Raw genomic sequence first — 20,170 nt, 5'->3', positions numbered from 1 at the left:
CAAATCATAAACTTTATTAGCTTTGTTTTTTCATGAAAACGTGAATTTCAGCATTTTTCTCTAACATTACTACAAACCACATGGGATAAGTAATTTTTTTGGGTGTTTTCATTTTATATCAAATATTTCTAAATTTGACATGATCACTAACTTGGTAATATGTAAAGTTAAGAGTTATAATTGTTTTTTCTTAACTGATTAGTCGTGGGAAGTTAGTGTGCTAAATAGGATAGACTACAGTGCATATAAAAAGTATTCATCCCCTTGTAGATTTTTACATTTTATTGTCATACAACATTGTGTCACGGTGGATTTAATGTTTTTTTTGATACTGATCAACAAAAATAGACTCTTTACTGGCAAAGTGAAAAACATTTCAGCAAAGTCCTCTGAATTAATCCCTCTCTCTATCTATCTATCTATCTATCTATCTATCTATCTATCTATCTATCTATCTATCTATCTATCTATATATATATATATATATATATATATATATATATATATATATATATATATATACACATATATATATATACACATATATATATATACACACACACATACAGACAGTGGAACCTCGGTTTGCGAGTATAATTTGTTCCGGAGACGTGCTCGCAGTATATCAAAGTGAATTTCCCCATAAGAAATAATGGAAACTCAGATAATTTATTCCACAACACAAAACTATTCATATAAAAATGATTAATACAAAATATAAAGTAAAAATACATAAAAAAATTAACCTGCACTTTACCTTTAAAAAGAATCATGGCTGCTGTGAGTGAGTTTCTAAACTCTTGTGGGATTCCACCCAACGAGACGACACGCGGAAGAGCGTCCCAAAGCAATCGCAGTCTCCCACGCTGTAGCAGTTTGCCGTATAAGCGCATGCAGAATGATTGCAAACATGCTTTAAGCGCCTGCCGACGATGGGTGATACAAAGAACATTATAAAGATCCCGTTACAATAAATAACAGCGCTGTTGCTGCAACTTTGTGTTTTGGGGTGCAAGATGGGGACTCACACTTCACAGCACACACACACACAATGCTCTAGTAAACAGTATACGCTCATACGGATGTTGACTATATGAGTGAGGCACACAGACTCGGGCGGAGAATAGGAGACGAGAGAGAGAGAACCACCATCAGCTCAGTTGTGATCACATGACGCTCAGCAAACAAAATGTATCCATACAACTCGTATTGCAAGACATTGCTCGTTCATCAAGTCAAAATTTATTAAAAAATTTAGCTCGTCTTGCAGAACATTCCGGTTGATTTTGCGACTTCTCTCATCACACTAAGTGGTGTTGTTCACTTGCAGGAGCAAAATATTTGTGCTAATCTGAGACAGAGGCTGTGGGCTGAGGAGAGTTGGGGGAAGCATGATGTCTGGAGTGGGGAGCTGGGCGGGGCTTTTTGCCAGCCTCTGTTTGAATCGGCCTACCTCTGGCCACGTTTTGGAGCATACATTGCTTCTGCTTAGCTAGTGAATACCTGTTTGTTTATTGATTTTTAAAGTTTGTCCGGTTTAACTACTACGCAAGCAGAGCCGCATATTTAGTAGGTGCACCTTTGGCAGTGTTGATCAGTACTAAAAAGCCAATTTAAATTCAGTCTGGTGTAACAATAAAATGTGAAATCTGCCTGGGGAGTATACTCTTTCTGTCTTGTGTTAAGTCTGCCCTGTGCTCAATTAAATTTCCACTGATAGGTCCTCAAGAGCATTGTCTTCAGCAGGTACCACCAACAATATGGAGGAACATAATTTAGTCTGCTTTTACTTTGGATTTATCCATTCTTTGGAGTTATCTCTCCTACACCCTATTCTAATCAGCAATTACCCTTACTTTTGGTACTTGCTTCTGCAGTGCTAGAGCTACCCATCTCTCATAGTGCTTCTTCAGTGACAGAGCCATGCAGCTCCTTTTCCTTGTCTCTGTTTGTGGCTTTTACTTCCTCCCCTTGTAGTTTCAGAGCTGTGCAGCTCTCACCTCAGGCCTCTTAGGTCATCTCTCACTTAATACCTCCGTAGTAATTGATTTGTCCAGCTGTCTTTGAAGGTTATGTAATGGAGTACAAGGTACCTCATCTAGTGTAGAGACTCGAGTGCTTTTTCCTTTTGTCCAAATTGTGTGACTTGTATTTCTAAGTCGGTAGAGTTTTCATTTGGAATTCTCATATTTACCATCTGTCCAAGAGCACCTGAATGCAGCATATGCACAGAACTTATTGGGAACGTCTCCCTTCACCTTTACTGACCGGGACTTAATAAATGAGTCCTTAATTCCCATGACCAGATAGCAGTGGCAGATTAGCAGTGCAGGCAAACTTTTCATCTATTTCCAGTAAGTATCTAATACCGTAGACTGAAACATAAATAGGAAATGTGTATCTTGGAAGTGAGTCATTTCTTACTTTCAACAGAGACTGACTCCTGGCAGTACATAAAAAAAGACCCTATCACTAGGTTATTATCTTTATCATCCTGAGAGTGTGGAGTTGTGCATTCTTGTTTTTGTTACCCTTATTCTAAAGAAAATAATTGCCATGCAAATACGCCACTGGATAGATCAAACCATTGTTTAATCTGCTAAACCAGATAAATTGTTAAAGCTTCACCAAATCAAACAGTTTAATAATGTCAGTTCAGTATTTCAGCCACCTGTACAAGTCCAAGTAACGTCTCCTTTAGGCATCTTCGTTGTCAGCATGGCACAGAAGAAAATTCAGCATAATTCGGTTTCAAGTAAAAATGTTCATTCACATACCATGGCACAGGCTCTGCTTGGAAAATCGACAGAGCTCTTGGCTCTCTAGCTGTTACCTGCTCCAGGTGCTGTTGGAGGGTTACAGATGACTGCAATGCTGGACATCAACAAATTATTCATCAAAAGTGCGTCAAGAAATGCAATGGGGGCTCCTTTGTACCAACAGCAATACGCCTGCATAATGCCTCACTGGAACTGCCAAGTAGTAGTTTTCTTTCTTTTTTTAATTTTCTTCCTTTTTAGTCATTCTGGTGTGTGTTCAGACCATGGTCTGTGTGTGTGTGTTTAATATTTATTTACCTGCCTATTTATGCATTTATATATTGAAACAACTTCTGTTAAAAGCCAAATGTCCCCCTGGGGAGAAATAAACTTCTACCTAATCTCAGGGTAGATCAGCACATTGGTTGGGATGCCGTAGTGTGTCAGGGGTTCAGCAGATGTGGGGTTCTTCAAGCGGCATAATTATTTTAAAGGTTTGCGATTGTACTGTTTTGGTACAGTAAACTAACCAGTGTGTGACTAGGAGCTTTGGCGTTTTTTTACTAAATGACTCTACAGATAGACCACAGTAATGTGTTAAATACCGACTGAACTTCTTTTTTGTATACAATGTGTGTTACCAAATGCGACATGAAGGTGATTAGACAGGTAGATAGGATTTTATTTGTTATAAGGGGGAAATTTAGCTTTTAATCAAACCTCAATAAATAAATGCATTAATTTTATAACCAATAACAACCCCACTAAAACTCACACCACAGTAAAGGAAAGAAAACTAATAACTTGGTTACTGTCATAGTGAGGCATTATGCAGGTGTGCTGCCTTTAATATAATGGCAGCCCAGTCGCTTTTCTTTGCGCAATTCTGCAGAATAATTTGTTGGCTGAAGGTCCTCCATGTTAGGGTGTCAGAGTTGGAGTGTGCAGCATTGTTCCCAAGATTACTGAACTGTGGCCCTGCATAACCTGACAACCTTCAAACTTCTGCAGACTCCCACAGCACCTGGAGCAGACAGCTGGAGATCTCAGTGCTCTGCTGATTTTTCCCAAACTGATTTTCCTAACAGAGACTGATATGAATTGTACCATAGTATGTGGATGAACATTGTTCACAATAGCCATCAGCTTTGTCTTACTACGTCCAGGGTGTGCGTCTCATAAGCCTGCCGCCTTAATCATTATTAGTATGCCATTTATTAGAATATGAAAACGATATTTTGTGACTTAAGTAGTAATATCTCACACTGCTTATACATTCCCACAGAAGGCGTAAAAAATAAAAATTCCAACTAACCCTAACCCTAATTTGTTCCAGGTATATTGGATATATTCAGATAAAACTGAAACAATAAGCTATCGGTAGCCTTCCTCTGCTATTAACTACAGTCGTCTTGCAAATGATGCGGCTTGAACAGCCAAAAAATTGAATATGTATTCACTATTACACATCAGTCAAATAAGTGTGTTGCTGTTGCCATTCATGAAAAAATAAAAACACAGCTCATACAGTTTAATTGGGTAAATGTTCTTTGCATTTTAAAAACAGCTTTATATCATGTTTATTTATTTAAATATAAAAAATGACCAAAGTAAAAATAAATAAAACGGGTGAAAATAATACAGGAGAAAGAGGACTAATGCAGTGTGACACTGAATATGCCGTATTTGGATTTGAATTAGTGTATTTAATTTGTGTGGCTTCTTAATGCCTCTGGGGTGTAAGCCTTGATCTTGAAATCACACATTCAAATTGTGGCATCATGTGCATTTGAAACCTTTTCAGGAAAGGATTTTGTCACAAAGCAGCTTCATTGTGTAGTTCTTAGCTGTAGAACCTCAGTAGATGAACCACTGGCATGCTCCCACCTGGTACTGCTGTCATTTTGCAGTACACTTCTACCCTTTTTTTGGTACAGGCTTTAGGTTAATTCTTGTTTTCATTCTCTGGTAGCAAAGCTTTTCTCTTGGGTTGCAGGCTATTGCTCAGACAGAATTTTGTGGCAAAGGAAGTTCCCCTATATTTATCTTAGACTTGCATGCTTTATGTTGAAGTTGGAGTTAAATACAAACCTTCTCAAAAAAATAATCTTAATATTAAGAAATAAAATATTTACTCCAATTATAAGTGGAGTTAAGTAAAGGAGAACTTTGGCATGAATCTCTGTCTTGCGGCTGTTTTCCTGTGTCAACATTTGACCTGTGTGAGGAGTTGAAAGCAACTGCTAACTTGCTGCTTTTGCCCCGTGTCTGTCCCTCTGTCTTTCTTTCTTTCTTGCTCTCTCTCTCTCTCTCTATGGCTCTCTCTACTTCCCTCTCTGAAACAGGACCAGTTTCTGCGTGCTGCTCCAGTGGCTGGTGGAGTGGGCGAGTTCCTTATGAAGAAGATGGGCTGGCGTGAAGGCGAAGGACTTGGAAAGAACCGGGAAGGGAATGTGGAGCCAATCCTTATTGACTTTAAAACGGACCGTAAAGGTCAGTGCAGTATAATAACCTCTTCATGTTTTGATAATAAAACCCAATGTTCAAGGGTCATACATTATATTTAACACACAGTGGGTTTACGGACTTCTGCACTGGCTCTGGTTATGCAATAAATAAGAGGCATCACTGAAATGTTCCCTCATCAAAGTGATCTTTAACAAATCTTTATGCAAGAGAGCACAAGGAGAATGTAACCATATGCCAATTAGATGATTAATTCACTTGATTAATTTCATTTTATTAATTCAGTTGTTTCTGATTTCACTGTATGTCTGCTTAAACCTGTGTAGCCTCTTGCTGCATTAGCCATTTTCTATTTTGATAATAAAGAAAGATTCTGCATACGTTGAGGGCAAAAGTTTAAGAACATAGGTGAAATAAAAAGAAGGGGATCCCAGCTGGCTTTGTGTTTAAACTTGTGTAAAGATACTGTATGGAGACAGCACTGCATGACTTGCCAAACAAACAAGCGCAGCCTGTGCTGTACTTGTAAAATCACCAGAGGTACTGATATTAAGGTCCAAACGCACACAATATGTAAATTAGCACATTTTGCTTTGTTGCAGCCTTATTCTAAAGTCATTTATATTTATCTCCACGTCAAGCAAAACTCAGTATCCTAGAATGACAAAGCAAAACAGCATTTTAGGAAATTTTGATTTTAACACAAGACTGCAGCATAGCAAAATGTGTAAAAGTGAAGGGGTCTGAATACTTTTTGAAGGCACTGTATGCAAACTGACATTCTTTACTTCAGTCTGATATCGATACATACTTTTGTTATGTATTCATAAAGTAATATTACTTTGATTTCCCCCTGAGCTGTACAATGTAAAATAGCAAATCAGACAATTCTGATTAAAGTGGACATTGTAGACTTTTATTTAAGGGTATTTGCATATATTTTTGGTCACACAATGTAGAAATGGAAACACTTTGAACACGTGTTGCGTAGACCAGTTTTTCACTACAAAAGACAAACAAGTCTTTTCTGTCTCCCCTTGGCTCCCGGGAGTTTGCATTAACATTATGCATGTGGTAGTTAAATGTGTGTCATGTGGCACTTCCTGTACTGTTAACAAAGAAATGATTTGAACAGTTGTTGCTCTGCATTCTCCAGTCACCGTTGGTTTTCCTAGGTGGGCCTAACCCAAGTCTTCAGATGCGAGTCTTTCAGCCGCACATTGCTGTATATAATAATAATAATAATAATGTTTTATTTATGTAGCGCCTTTCATAAACTCAAGGACACTTTACAATTCAATAGAAGACAGTAGAAATTACATACATGAAGAATAATACTCATTGAAGAGATGTGTTTTTAACAGATGTTTGAAATTAATAATAGATTTTTCCTTGTGAAGGCTGAGCGGGAGAGAATTCCAAATTTTAGGGGCTATCACTCTGAAAGCTCTGCCACCCGTAGTTATTAACCTGTATTTAGGTACAGTGAGTAACTTAGTGTCCAATGATCGTAATGCACGGGCAGGAGTGTAAGGAAGCAGCAGCTCAGACAGATAATGAGGGGCTAAACCATGAAGGGCTTTAAAAGTGAGGATAATTTTATATTTGATTCTTGAAGAAACTGGTAACCAATGTAACTCACAGAGGACAGGAGATATGCGAGCAGATTTTTTAGTTTGTGTAAGTAAACGAGCAGCAGAATTCTGAACGTATTGTAATCTGTTGATTATATTTAGTCAAGAGGCCATTAAACAAAGCATTGCAACAGTCCAGACGGATAGTGTACAGTCTGCTCCAGTTAGAACTTCTTGGACTAATGTGCCACTTTTTTTCAATGCCACAAGTTTGATCTGTCTGAAAGTTCAACAGACAGGTGTTGGAAAAAGTGCTTTTGTCCACATCATTTCTTCATGAATCAGCATAAATATTCATCACTTGTACCAAATTCCAATTCCAGTTTTTTTTTTTTACAAGTGGCAGCCAATTTCTCCACCATAACTTAAGCAATGAGTAGAACCTCTCTGAAGGGATTGAGCTGAGCCCACTGCAATTTGTGAATGTAACTGTAGTGTGTATTCAAAATTTGGTGGAAGCCTAATATCGCCTTTCCATTTTTACCAGTCCATTTTAGGGCTTGTGTAGACCTGTGTTGTTTTTTTTTTTTTTTCCTACAGCCTTGTAACATATTTAATATGCAGCTCACCAATCAAATATATGCTATCTCCCCCTTTGGACCACAGTGCATGTGTTTAAAAAGAAAAAATAATGCTGCTGCTTATGTTCTGATCCATTGTGCACTTTGAGGTGTTTCTTCTGCAAGTAAAGGCACAACACAGATGCCTGCCCTGCCTGTTCCTTTTTCCACTTTTCTACTAATGAGGCTGAGCTGTGAATGGCCATACTCAGTATCTTGTCTGTCTTTGATCCATCTTTAGGATTGCACTCATTGTGAATTTGGCCTTCACAAGTGTCTCTCTGTATGTCAGAAAATGACACTGCGGGTACAATTTTGTTCCCCTACTGGTGAACTTTAAGCACAATATTACAGACATATTCCAAATTGGCCTATCAACACATGAAAACCATAAGAAAAATACTGGATCTTAGAAAAATAGAAATCATCATAAAATTGGTTTTCTTAGGACCGGTTGATACTTCACGCCCAAATCGTGTACGCACGCGCATCATGGCTGCCATGCATTCCCAGCGTTCTTTTGATGCTTCCTTTGAGCACATCCTCAGAAATTAACGTGACGTGTGCATAAGTTGTAGTACCAGGCGAAAATCACGGTGGGAGGGGGGAGATGCAGTGTGTTCAAGTTGGAACATAATGTCAGAGTCTCTGTTTACTATCAACATGCAGTTGGGATATAGCGAGTTGGATAATGGATGGATGGATGTGACAGCAAGCTGCTTTGCAGATCCTACAGGTTCAATATGCGTGCTTCGATGTTTGATGAATGGTTCAATGTGGTGACGCAGGATATTGACATACAAATGCATGCGTGGTGCTTTTTTTTTTCAAGCGTAGTATAGTCCCCATTGTAATGACGTAATATGTTTTAGTGGTCTCACATATCATCTCGTCACTTTTTTTTCCCCCCCTCAGAATGTACAGCACCGTATTTGAGCCACAGAGGAAAAAAAATTACAGACACAGAGAAAAGGTCTATTTTGTGATTAAAGTGAAAATTTCAACTTTAATTTTGAAATTTCTGCTTTAATCTCGTAGTGTATTTTGTTACTAAAGTCATAAACATCATCTTAAAACCAACCCAGCTTCTGGGGCTTCCTCCTACGCTGACTGCAGCGGCAGGCAGCAATTGCCAAACAGAGCACGTTAAATGTATGATATTCTAGCTCTCTGCACGTTTAGAATCCTTACATTTTATACTTGATATCACTTTCATGATGAAATGCATTAAAGTATGTATATTACATTTTACAGATAAATCGTTAACCTCATTTAAATTATGAATACTGTTAATTGCACAGGTGGGGGCGGAGTGGTGCCGCTGCTTCCTCGCAGTGAGTCACGTCCCTGGTGTTCCCTGCCTGGAGTTTGCATGTTTTCCTAGTGGGTTTCTACAGTGTGCTTCTGTTTCCTTCCAAGGACATACAGGTTTGGGGATTTGGTGATGCTAAAATGACACCAGTGTGTGTATGTGCTTTTGTTCACCTTGCGATGAGCTGATGTCCCGTCCAGGGATTGTTTCTGCCTCCCTCCTGATGCATCTTGGAATGGGCCCATCCCTGGATTGATGGATGTAATCATTAAACATCCATCATTCATCCTTTTCAGAGATATTGTGGCAAGATGTCCTCGGAATTTAATGGATGTTTCAGGCAGTTCTGAACACAGGAATGCCAAAAGTGTTCTTACAGTGATATCTTGCACTGCCACTTGGTAGAATATTCCATATTTACATAAAATATGCACGCAAATATCTGCCATTCCACAAATCGGGTTCATCCTTGGAAAAAATTTCCGAATGCCTGAAGGTTCCATGTTCAACTGTACAAACAATAATACGCAAGTATATACTGTACACCATAGGGCCACACAGGTGTCAGACCGCTCAGGAAGAAGATACATTTTGTCTCCTAGGAAAGAACATACTTTGGCACGAAATGTGCAAATCAATCCCAGAACAGCAGCAAAGGACCTTGTGAAGATGCTGTGGGAAACGGGTAGACAAGTATCTTTTCCACAGTAAAACAAGTCCTTCATCAACATAACCTGAAGGCTACTTAGCAAGGAACAAACCACTGCTCCAAAGCTGCCATATAAAAGCCAGAGTGCAGATTGCAGTTACACTTGGGGGCAAAGATCTTGCCTTCTAGAGAAATTTCCTCTGGTCTGATGAATCCAAGATCGAATTGTTTGGCCATAATGAACATTGTTATGTTTGGAAGAAACATACCAACCATCAAGCACGGGGTTGGTTTGCTGCTAGAAGGACTGGTGCCCTTTATAAACCAGGTGGCGTCATGAGTTAGGAAAATGGAGATATACTTCAGCAGTATCTCAAGAGCTCAGCAAAGAAGATGAAGCTCAGTTGCAAATGGGTCTTCCAAATGGACAGTAACCCCAAGCATATCTCCAAAGTTGTGGTAAAATGGCTTAACACTAGAATCCCTGAAGCCTAAGAAAAAATTCCGGCCCACCTTAAATCCCTTAATCAGCGTCTTTTGTTTTGTAAATCTGTCGATCAGCACAAGCAGCCTGCTGTCCCATCCTCCGTCTTGACGGAGCTCAGCTCGGGCAAAAAGTTCTCAAGCTCAAGCCAAGGCTCCTTATCTGCACATGATGTGCCTGGAGTCGTACAGGCTAAAAAATACAGTATATCATTATTTGAAATACGTGCATTTCATGTGTGTTCCATGTCTACAAAGAACTGGGTAAGTGTAGGATGAAAGGAAATGTGAGAAATGCAAGAAATACTGAACACATACAGTACCTAAAGCAGAAACTTTTTCCATATAGTGTATAATTGTTGAAGACTTCAGTCCAAATATTAAATACATATGTGTGCTTTTATTTAAGAATATAACCAAAGGAAAAAAAAGCATTTGATTTACATGTTCCTGTCAATGTGTTAAAAACCCAAGCTTAAATGTCATTCAGCAGGGAGTTTACACATATTCTTGAATGGTGCAGAGATAAGAACCACTGCCTTACAGCCCAAAAGTCCCGGATTCAAGACCGGGCACTTCGCATTTTGAGTAGTGAGCTGCTATTATTATTACTGCAAGATAATAAAAACATACATTTGATTTGAATCTGTTAACACCCGGTGTAAATTTGGGCTACTTGTAAAAGTTACCGACTGTTTTTTTTTTTACTATTCAGTTTTATTCTCTCTGTGATATTCATGTGGTATAAGAACTTGCCTCTCCCTCTCTGAGTTGATGGCATTTATCTCCATTCTTTTCATAAGAGCAGTAATGGTACTGTGATTGATGCCTGCTCAGAATTATTTGTTGTACCGACAATCAATGATATGATGTCTTGTGACCGCTATCCGACTGGACAAACAGCTTCTTCACAGCAGTTTCACTGGCTTATAGACTGTCCTGCATCGCAACTCAACTCTGCTTGGCACCACAAGTAAAATGGGACTTCCACCTGTAACTATAGTCACTTTAGTACGCAAGCAATTTGCCACGCTAGTGTTTAGATCTGGCAGTGTCATGATGACGTTGTATGTACCCAAAAATAAGAAGCCTTTGATTTCATTCTGTAAGAGCCGGTGTCAAGTTTTGCTGCCTGTAAAAGATATTGTTAAAGGAGTACAAGCAGACAGACAAACGCTGATGAATTATGTCTGCTTGTTGTCACTTCAGTTTTTTGTTATTCAGTTTTATTCTTGAATAAAAGCACATTTGTTTCATTATACCTTTCTGAAAGTGTTTATTTTATATTCCAGTAACCACTTCAATGAGATCAAATCTGTCTCTGCCTCTCTCACACACGCACGCACACATTCATACATGAAAATGTCACTATTTTAAAACACTGTGCCATGGAGTAAAGACAACATTGAACAAAAAAACATGTTCAAGTGGTATAATGTTGGTCGTGGTCATATAAAGCACCACTGGTTTCAGATCCACTTTAAATATTTGTCCGACATTTTGAATTAAATAAAGGTAACATGAATTAACTTTGGAATAATAATTATAGAAGGTGATGGCTTCTCTTACCCTGAGTGTTGAGCATTTTTTAAAACCTTTGCTGTTCATACTTTTAATCCGAGCACTTATGTTTTGATAAATAAAAGGTGACGACTGCTGTTATCTGATTTAACATTCGATAGCCAGCTGGATATGAACATATGTTAAATTTGATGTTCTATATTAATCCCCGATGGTTGAACAGGTAATGGTTATTGCATATTTGATGACACCAGTGGAAATTAAGAGGATTTTGCATTGCAAAGAGTCACAATGGGACAATGGAACAAACTACTAAGGTAATGTAGGTTCAGCAGCATTTTTTCTGGATGCTGATGCAAACATAAAATAAGTGTATTCACACTTTTTAAAAGATTAGATGAGATTCGCATGTGGTTTGTCCTATGATACGAGTGGCTTTGATTCGCCAGTGCTCTCTCACTTACAGTGCATCTGGAAAGTATTTACAGCGCATCACTTTTTCCACATTTTGTTATGTTACAGCCTTATTCCAAAATGGATTAAATTCATTTTTTTTCCTCAGAATTCTACACACAACACCCCTTAATGACAACGTGAAAAAAGTTTTCTTGAGATTTTTGCAAATTTATTAAAAAATAAATAAAATGAGAAAGCACATGTACATAAGTATTCACAGCCATTACCATGAAGCTCCAAATTGAGCTCAGGTGCATCCTGTTTCCTATGATCATCCTAGAGATGTTTCTGCAGCTTAATTGGAGTCCAACTGTGGTGAATTCAGTTGATGTGACCTGATTTGGAAAGGCACACACCTGTCTATATAAGGTCCCACAGTTAACAGTTCATGTCAGAGCACAAACCAAGCATGAAGTCAAAGGAATTGTCTATAGACCTCCGGGACAGGATTGTCTCGAGGCACAAATCTGGGGAAGGTTACAGAAAAATTTCTGCTGCTTTGAAGGTCCCAATGAGCACAGTGGCCTCCATCATCCGTAAGTGGAAGAAGTTCGAAACCACCAGGACTCTTCCTAGAGCTGGTCGACCATCTAAACTGAGCGATCGGGGGAGAAGGGCCTTAGACAGGGAGGTGACCAAGAACCCGATAGTCACTCTGTCAGAGCTCCAGAGGTCCTCTGTGGAGAGAGGAGAACCTTCCAGAAGGACAACCATCTCTGCAGCAATCCACTCATTAGGCCTGTATGGTAGAGTGGCCAGACGGAAGCCACTCCTTAGTAAAAGGCACATGGCAGCCCGCCTGGAGTTTGCCAAAAGGCACCTGAAGGACCCTCAGACCATGAGAAACAAAATTCTCTGGTCTGATGAGACAAAGATTGAACTCTTTGGTGTGAATGCCAGGCGTCACGTTTGGAGGAAACCAGGCACCGCTCATTACCAAACCAGGCACCGGTCATTACCAGGCCAATACCAACCCTACAGTGAAGTATGGTGGTGGCAGCATCATGCTGTGGGGATGTTTTTCACTGGCAGGAACTGGGAGACTAGTCAGGATAAAGGGAAAGATGACTGCAGCAATGTACAGAGACATCCTGGATGAAAACCTGCTTCAGAGCGCTCTTGACCTCAGACTGGGGCGACGGTTCATCTTTCAGCAGGACAACAACCCTAAGCACACGGCCAAGATATCAAAGGAGTGGCTTCAGGACAACTCTGTGAATGTCCTTGAGTGGCCCAGCCAGAGCCCAGACTTGAATCCGATTGAACATCTCTGAAGAGATCTTAAAATGGCTGTGCACCGACGCTTCCCATCTAACCTGATGGAGCTTGAGAGGTGCTGCAAAGAGGAATGGGCAAAACTGGCCAAGGATAGGTGTGCCAAGCTTGTGGTATCATATTCAAAAAGACTTGAGGCTGTAACTGCTGCCAAAGGTGCATCGACAAAAGTATTGAGCAAAGGCTGTGAATACTTATGTACATGGGATTTCTCAGTTTTTTTTTATTTTTAATAAATTTGCAAAAACCTCAAGTAAACTTTTTTCATGTTTTCGTTATGAGGTGTTGTGTGTAGAATGCTGAGGAAAAAAAATGAATTTAATCCATTTTGGAATAAGGCTGTAACTTAACAAAATGTGGAAAAAGTGATGCGCTGTGAATACTTTCCAGATGCACTATATGAATGTGGCTATGCTTGGTTATAACACTCATTTGCTTTGTAAAAGCTCGGCCTCTGAGAGAACAGGAATACTAAATGGAATGCAGTAATGGTCACTTACTAAGATTATTATATGGAGGTAGTCGCAGTTGTAATCACAATTAATTGTGCCTCCCAATTTCAAGAATGGTGTTCGCATTGCAGACACTTGATGCCCCGCTTCAGGTGAGCTTGCATGTTAAGGCCCTGTCACATGCAGTGGAGTCTGAGAAGAGAGCACTCTGCTTCCTTAAGTTTAAGAGAAATAAGGATGTAGGTGTTTTGCACCTCTCAAGCACAATAGAGGGCCTTCCGTCTTATGTCTTTTATTTTACATACCATGAGACTGGTGAAAGGACTGTGACTAAACTCACTGTGCACCAAATCCGTCAGGTAGCACATTATTATTATACTAGCTTACCATGTTTTGGAAATGTAAAACTATGCTGAAAAGTCATTAGAGTCATGTAATGTGTCATATAATATGACATATTCGGCAACGAGATCAGCAAGCACAGTCGTCAAGTTTGACATCCACTCTGACTGGAAGTTGTGAAGTGTAATACTGGCTTTAATAGCTTTCTGATGAATGTTTATTGGTCTGTGCAGGTTTGGTTGCTGAGGGAGAGAAGACCCAGAAATCTGGAAGCCTTGTCGCTATGAAAGAAATCCTAGGTGAGTGTTTATTTAATTGAATACTTTCAATTACATTACATCTTTAATTACAAAGGCCCTTTGTAAATTATAATTTACAGTGGGTATAGAAAAGAATCCCCCCTTTCGAAATATTCCCTTTTTTTTTTTTTTTACAGCCTTAAATGAAAACACACACACAATATTTCTTCCCAGCTTTACTTACTCAATGCAGCCTCTAACATCCAAGTGAGATATCGCAGCTACAGTTCAGAAGAATTTTAAAAAATCAAAATCAAGACCTACTGAGAATAATGATCACCACCCCCAACCATGTCAGTATTTTGTTGAACAATCTTTTGCTTTAATGACAGCCTTGAGTCTGTTAGAATACTTCTCTATCAGCTTTGCACACCTAGATTGAGCGCCCACTCTTCTTTACAGTTTAACTGTTCAAGTTCGGTCAAACTGGATGGTGAGCGTTTGGCGGACTGCGATCTTCAAATCTTTCCACAGATTTCCAGTGTAATTTAGGTCTGGGCTCCGACTGGCCATACATTCACTTTTTTCTCCTTCAGCCACTGTGTGGTCAGTTTTGCTGTGTGCTTCGGGTTGTCGTGTTGAAAGGTGAATATTCTGCCCACCTTAAACCTTCTGGCAGAGGGTAGCAAGTTTTCCTCAAGAATTTGATGGGATTTTGCCCCATCTATTTTTCCTTCTACCCTAATGACAGCCCCGGGCCCTGCGGCAGAGAAACATCCCCACATCAGGATGCTGCCCCCTCCATGCTTTACTGTAGGTATGTTGTGTTGTGGATGGTGAGCTGCATTGGTGGACCGTTTGATATTGAGGACAAATATGGTGTCATCTAACCATAAGACCTTTTTCCACTTGGCATCAGAATCTTCAAGGTGCATTCTGGCAAAGCTCAAACGAGCCTTAATGTGGCCTTTCTTGAGAAGTGGCTTTTTCCTTGTGACCCTCCCGAACAAGCCACAGTTGTGGAGAGCTTGTTGTCACATGCACACAATGACCACTCTTTGCCATCAAATCCTGCAACTCCTTTAAAGTGGCCATTGGCCTCTTGGTAGCCTCTCTTACCAGTTTCCTCCTTGCTCTTCCAACTAGTTTGGAGGGACGGCAGGATCCAGGGAGGGTCCTAGTAGTCCCAAACACTTGCCACTTCTTTATTATGGACTGAGCTCCTTGGGACTGGTGAACCGTTTGAGATTTTTTTGTCTCCATCTCCTGCCTTGTGTCAGTCCACAGCTCTATCCCGGAGATCTTTTGTAAGTGGCTTGCCACACGTAGTCAGGTGTTTGCTGTCAGTTGCTCTACCAAGCAAGGGGATGAATGCTCCAGGAACAGCTTCACTAATCACACTCATTACAACTAATCACAGGTGGAAATGGTGGTCACTTACACCTGATTGAGTCTAGGAGGGGGAATCCTTTATTCATCTCAGTATTTCTTGTTTTTGATTTTTTATAATTTTAATTAATTTTATTAATTAACTGTAGCTGTGATATCTTTCACTTGGATGTTATAGATTGCATTGAGTAAGTAAAGCTGGAATAAAATGGTTTGTGTGTTTTCATGTAAGGCTGTAAAGCAAAAAAACAAAATGGGAATATTTCAATTTGGGGGGCCGTGATTCTTTGCTATACCCACTGTATATTCTTTGTGTGTCTTACAAGCAGTGATCCATTAGCATCAAACAAAAATGAAAGTTAGAGTTGTTTTGTATTTACCATTTGCTCCCAAGTACAAGAAAGAGAAGTCGTATTTAATGATAATCATAATGCATTTTATTTATATAGCATCCACACATCTCCCATGAGGTGGTCTTTGTTTTTAATCAGTATATATGTATAATAAGAACATGCTTGAGTATTTGTTTTTGTTATCATAAACTGGTTACATTCTCCTAAATCATCAAAAAAAATTCTGCCAATTCCAAATGTAACACTCCTGTAAATGCCTAACAAAGCCCATATTTGTTTTATGTATGCAATGTACTCATGTATTCAGAAAGTAATTCTATATCTAAAGAGGTTTCAGCTCAGTTGGTGGTATTTGGGGGGGGTGCGTCAAAAATATCTTAACATTTGAATGGCGGAAACAGTTTTTTCACAAAACATACTTCATATGTGCAAGATGATTTACAGGAATGTCTCAACCTGTTCGCCATCATGTTCAACACACATACCATATGTGGCACAAAAGTTGTATATAAGTATAGAAATAGCAATAGCATTAATGTTAACATAGTTTTGACTCACCATGTATTGTTGTGAGAAAAAATACATGCAAACATTATTCTCAGCAGTAAAGTTCAACAGCCTGCCGCTTATTAGCTCTATCTACTGACTACGCTATGATAGATAGATAGATAGATGAAAGGCACTATATGACAGATAGATACTTTATTAATCCCAAGGAGAAATTCACATACTCCAGCAGCAGCATACTGATAATAAATAATATTAAAGAGTGATAACAATGCAGGTATAACAGACACTAACTGTGTATAATGTTAACATTTACCCCTCTGGGTGGAATTGAAGAGTCGCATAGTGTGGGGTCTCCTCAGTCTGTCAGTGGAGCAGGATGGTGACAGCAGTCTGTCGCTGAAGCTGCTCCTCTGTCTGGAGATGATCCTGTTCAGTGGATGCAGTGGATTCTCCATGATTGACAGGAGCCTGCTCAGCGCCCGTCGCTCTGCCATGGATGTCAAACCGTCCGACTCCGTGCCTACAATAGAGCCTGCCTTCCTCACCAGTTTGTCCAGGCGTAAGGCGTCCTTCTTCTTTATGCTGCCTCCCCAGCACACCTCCGCGTAGAAGAGGGCGCTCACCACAATCGTCTGATAGAACATCTGCAGCATCTTATTGCAGATGTTGAAGGACGCCAGTCTTCTAAGGAAGTATAGTCGGCTCTGTCCTCTCTTGCACAGAGCATCAGTATTGGCAGTCCAGTCCAATTTATCATCCAGCTGCACCCCCAGGTATTTATAGGTCTGCACCCTCTGCACAGTCACCTCTGATGATCACCTCCTAAAATCCACCACCAGCTCCTTGGTTTTGCTGGTGTTCAGTTGTAGGTGGTTTGAGTCGCACCATTTAACAAAGTCCTTGATTAAGTTCCTATACTCCTCCTCCTGCCCACTCCTGATGCAGCCCACGATAGCAGTGTCGTCAGCGAACTTTTGCACATGGCAGGACTCCGAGTTGTATTGGAAGTCTGATGTATGTAGGCTAAACAGGACTGGATGAGCATTTAAATAGCATGATCTATTAAAGTATAAGCAGTTATGTTCTGTATTTATAGAAATACAGAAATAACATTCTGACATCCTTTTGGTCTTTGACATCTGTGTGTCTGTGTGTGTGTGTGTCTGTGTGTGCATACATTTCTTATAGTATGCTTGGCCTCGGTGTTAGTATTTGTGTTTCTTTGCACCTTGCAGTCTTGTGTTACATCTAGTTCAAGTTGTTTGTACATTGTGCTCATTCTTGCTAAGCTTTGTTGTACGTGCTGTAGATAAATAGTGTTATAAGTATTCTGATCACCATCATGATATCCCTCATTCAGCATCCACACTCCAAAGCTTTCTACATGCAGGACACACACACACAGTGCATTCAGAAAGCATTCAGTCCCTTTCATTTTTTTCACATTTTCCTTTGTTGGAGTCTTGTTCTAAAATCATTTAAATGAATTATTTTTCTCTCATCAAGCATCACTCAATACCTCTGAATGACAAAGCAAAAACAGGATTTTTTAATTTTTTTAACAGATTTATTAAAAATAAACTAAAATATCACATGAACACAAGTATTCAGGGCCTTTGCTTTTGGTAGTTGAAATGTGGCTCAGCCCATCCCATTGTGTTGACCATCGTTGAGATGTTTGGATTCCACCTTTTGGTCAATCCAGCTGATCGCACCTGAATAGGAACGACACACACCTGTCTTTAGAAGGTCTGTAATTTGACAATGCATATCAGAGATAAAAAAAAGCCAAGCCATGAAGTCTAGGGAAATGCTTGCAGAGCTTGGAGACAAGATTGTGTCAAGGAACAGATCTGGGAAAGGCAACATAAAATTTCCTCTGCATTAAACGTTTCCAAGAGCAGAGTGGCCTTCATAATTCCTATATGGAATAAGTTTAAGGCAATTAAGCAGTTGTGGGAGAAGGGCGTTTTGGTAGGAGAGGTGACCCAAAACCCAGTGGTCATTCTGACTCAGCTTCACAGAAACTGTTTGGAGATGGACAAAACTTCCAGAAGGATACCCGTCACTGCAACCCTCCACTGATCTGGTCTTTTTGGCCAAGTGACTAGACTGAGACCTCTCCTCAGTAAAAAAGACACATGGAAACCCACTTGGATTTTTCACAAAAGTCGCCTAAAGGACTCTCAGACTGTGAGGTCTGATGAAAACAGGGTTAGTGTCATGTCTGGAGGAATCCAGAAACTGTCACCTGTGCACTACCGTTCCAGTGACACCTGATGGTGGGATTGTTTTGCTGTGGGGTTGCTTTTCAGTGGCAGGGACAGGGAGACCAGACAGTGTTAAGGGAAAAGTGAATGGAGAGAAGTACAGAGATCTCCTTAATGAAGACCTGCTCTTGAGTCCTTTGGACCTCAGACGGGGCCGACAGTTGACCTTCAATCAGGACTTCAGTTAACACAATTGGATATCTCTGGAGAGACCTGAAAATAGCAGACCCCCTGTGTTCCTTTAGGGGGCGATAGCTCCCTAGTTGGAATAAATTCTTTTTTTGTAATTGCGGTGTTTTAAGTAACCAAAAACTATATATCTATGATGTTAAAAGGCAATAATAGTGATACAGCGGTAAAAATCACATAAGAGAAAATAACTTAGCCTTCTTCAATGACGATTTACGCGGCATTACAGACGGGAAGCCATAGCAAGACATTACCAAGGTGGGAGCTTGATCTTTACAGTCTGCCATTTCTCATCGCTGCGCTGGAAGGCTTTTCAGGACGCATGACGATATCGCCCATCCGTCCGTCGGCTTCAAATATTTGGCTGCTGTCCAAGTCTTTTATGCTGGTTCCTCCATGTGCAGGTCCCCACGTCCATAGTCCATTTCCAAACAAGGAAAGAAGATTTTGTGCTGACTTTTAACAGAGGACAAAATAGTATACACCTGTCTTTAGGATGACTATATAGCGTGGTCCAGATCTAATTATGCAATATTAATTACGCTATAACTTAAGTTTATTACATAGAAAATCACCTGAAAAATCCCGGACCATCGAGAAGTGTGCGAACTGACGACATGAAGAATCGTCTTTGCGCCAAACTGGAATCGTCCCCGCATAAATCAGTCATCCAGACGATCTGCGTAATTAGATCTGGAGCACCCTGTACATTCGTCCAGCTGTCTTTGTCTATCTTGTCCTATGCTTGGCCCAGCAATTGTAAATGCTGAGAGCTCCTGTGTGCTAACTTTGGCCTGGCCTGTACATGTGAGTGGATTTATAAAATACTTTTTGTACAGAGCACAGTGACATTAAACTCATATTCTGATTACACCCTGAAGGCCCCAATCCAACCTGACAGAGCTTGAAAGGATCTACAGAAAACAATGGCAGAAAATCTCCAAAACCCACAATGCTAAGCTTGTCGTGTCAAACCCAAGGAGTCCCTAGGCTCAAATAAAGGCACTGAGTAAAATGACTGACTAGTTGTGTCAATGTGATATTCCAGTTTTTTTTTTTAATTATTTTGCAAAACGTCCTAAAATCCTGTTTCACTTTGTCCTTCTGAGGTTTTTGAGTGTTGTATGATGAAGGGAAAAATTAAATCAAATGATTTTAGCACAAGGGTGCAACACAGCAAAATGTGTAAAAAGTGAAGGGGTCTGCATGGGCACAGAAAGCACTGTAGCTGCTGTGCCCCACTGCTCTTTGTCTTGCATCCTTACACACAGAGGCTGGCCAAGGACCCCAGGGTGTTCAGTCAAGAGAGTA

The 20,170-nt window shown here is 40.0% G+C and overlaps 1 protein-coding gene across 3 annotated transcripts in view; it reads left to right on the top strand.

The window, feature by feature from the left end:
• The window catches only part of LOC120522830 (serine/arginine repetitive matrix protein 2-like), a 143,196-nt gene that overhangs the window by 109,707 nt on the left and 13,319 nt on the right, over window positions 1-20,170 (top strand). For 2 of the 3 annotated variants that reach the window (XM_039743517.1, XM_039743518.1), the window contains 2 exons: window positions 5,105-5,252; window positions 14,143-14,208. In XM_039743517.1, coding sequence (XP_039599451.1) covers window positions 5,105-5,252; window positions 14,143-14,208 — 214 coding nt within the window. Of the gene's footprint in view, window positions 1-5,104; window positions 5,253-14,142; window positions 14,209-20,170 lie in introns of those variants that run through there. The other variant, XR_005632523.1, reaches the window with a different exon arrangement.

This window comes from Polypterus senegalus, chromosome 2 (genome assembly GCF_016835505.1).
Source record: "Polypterus senegalus isolate Bchr_013 chromosome 2, ASM1683550v1, whole genome shotgun sequence".
In the NCBI taxonomy this organism is placed as follows: Eukaryota; Metazoa; Chordata; class Cladistia; order Polypteriformes; family Polypteridae; genus Polypterus; species Polypterus senegalus.
The sequence above is the reverse complement of the archived record's forward strand: the minus strand, read 5'-3'. Positions and strand labels throughout refer to the sequence as shown.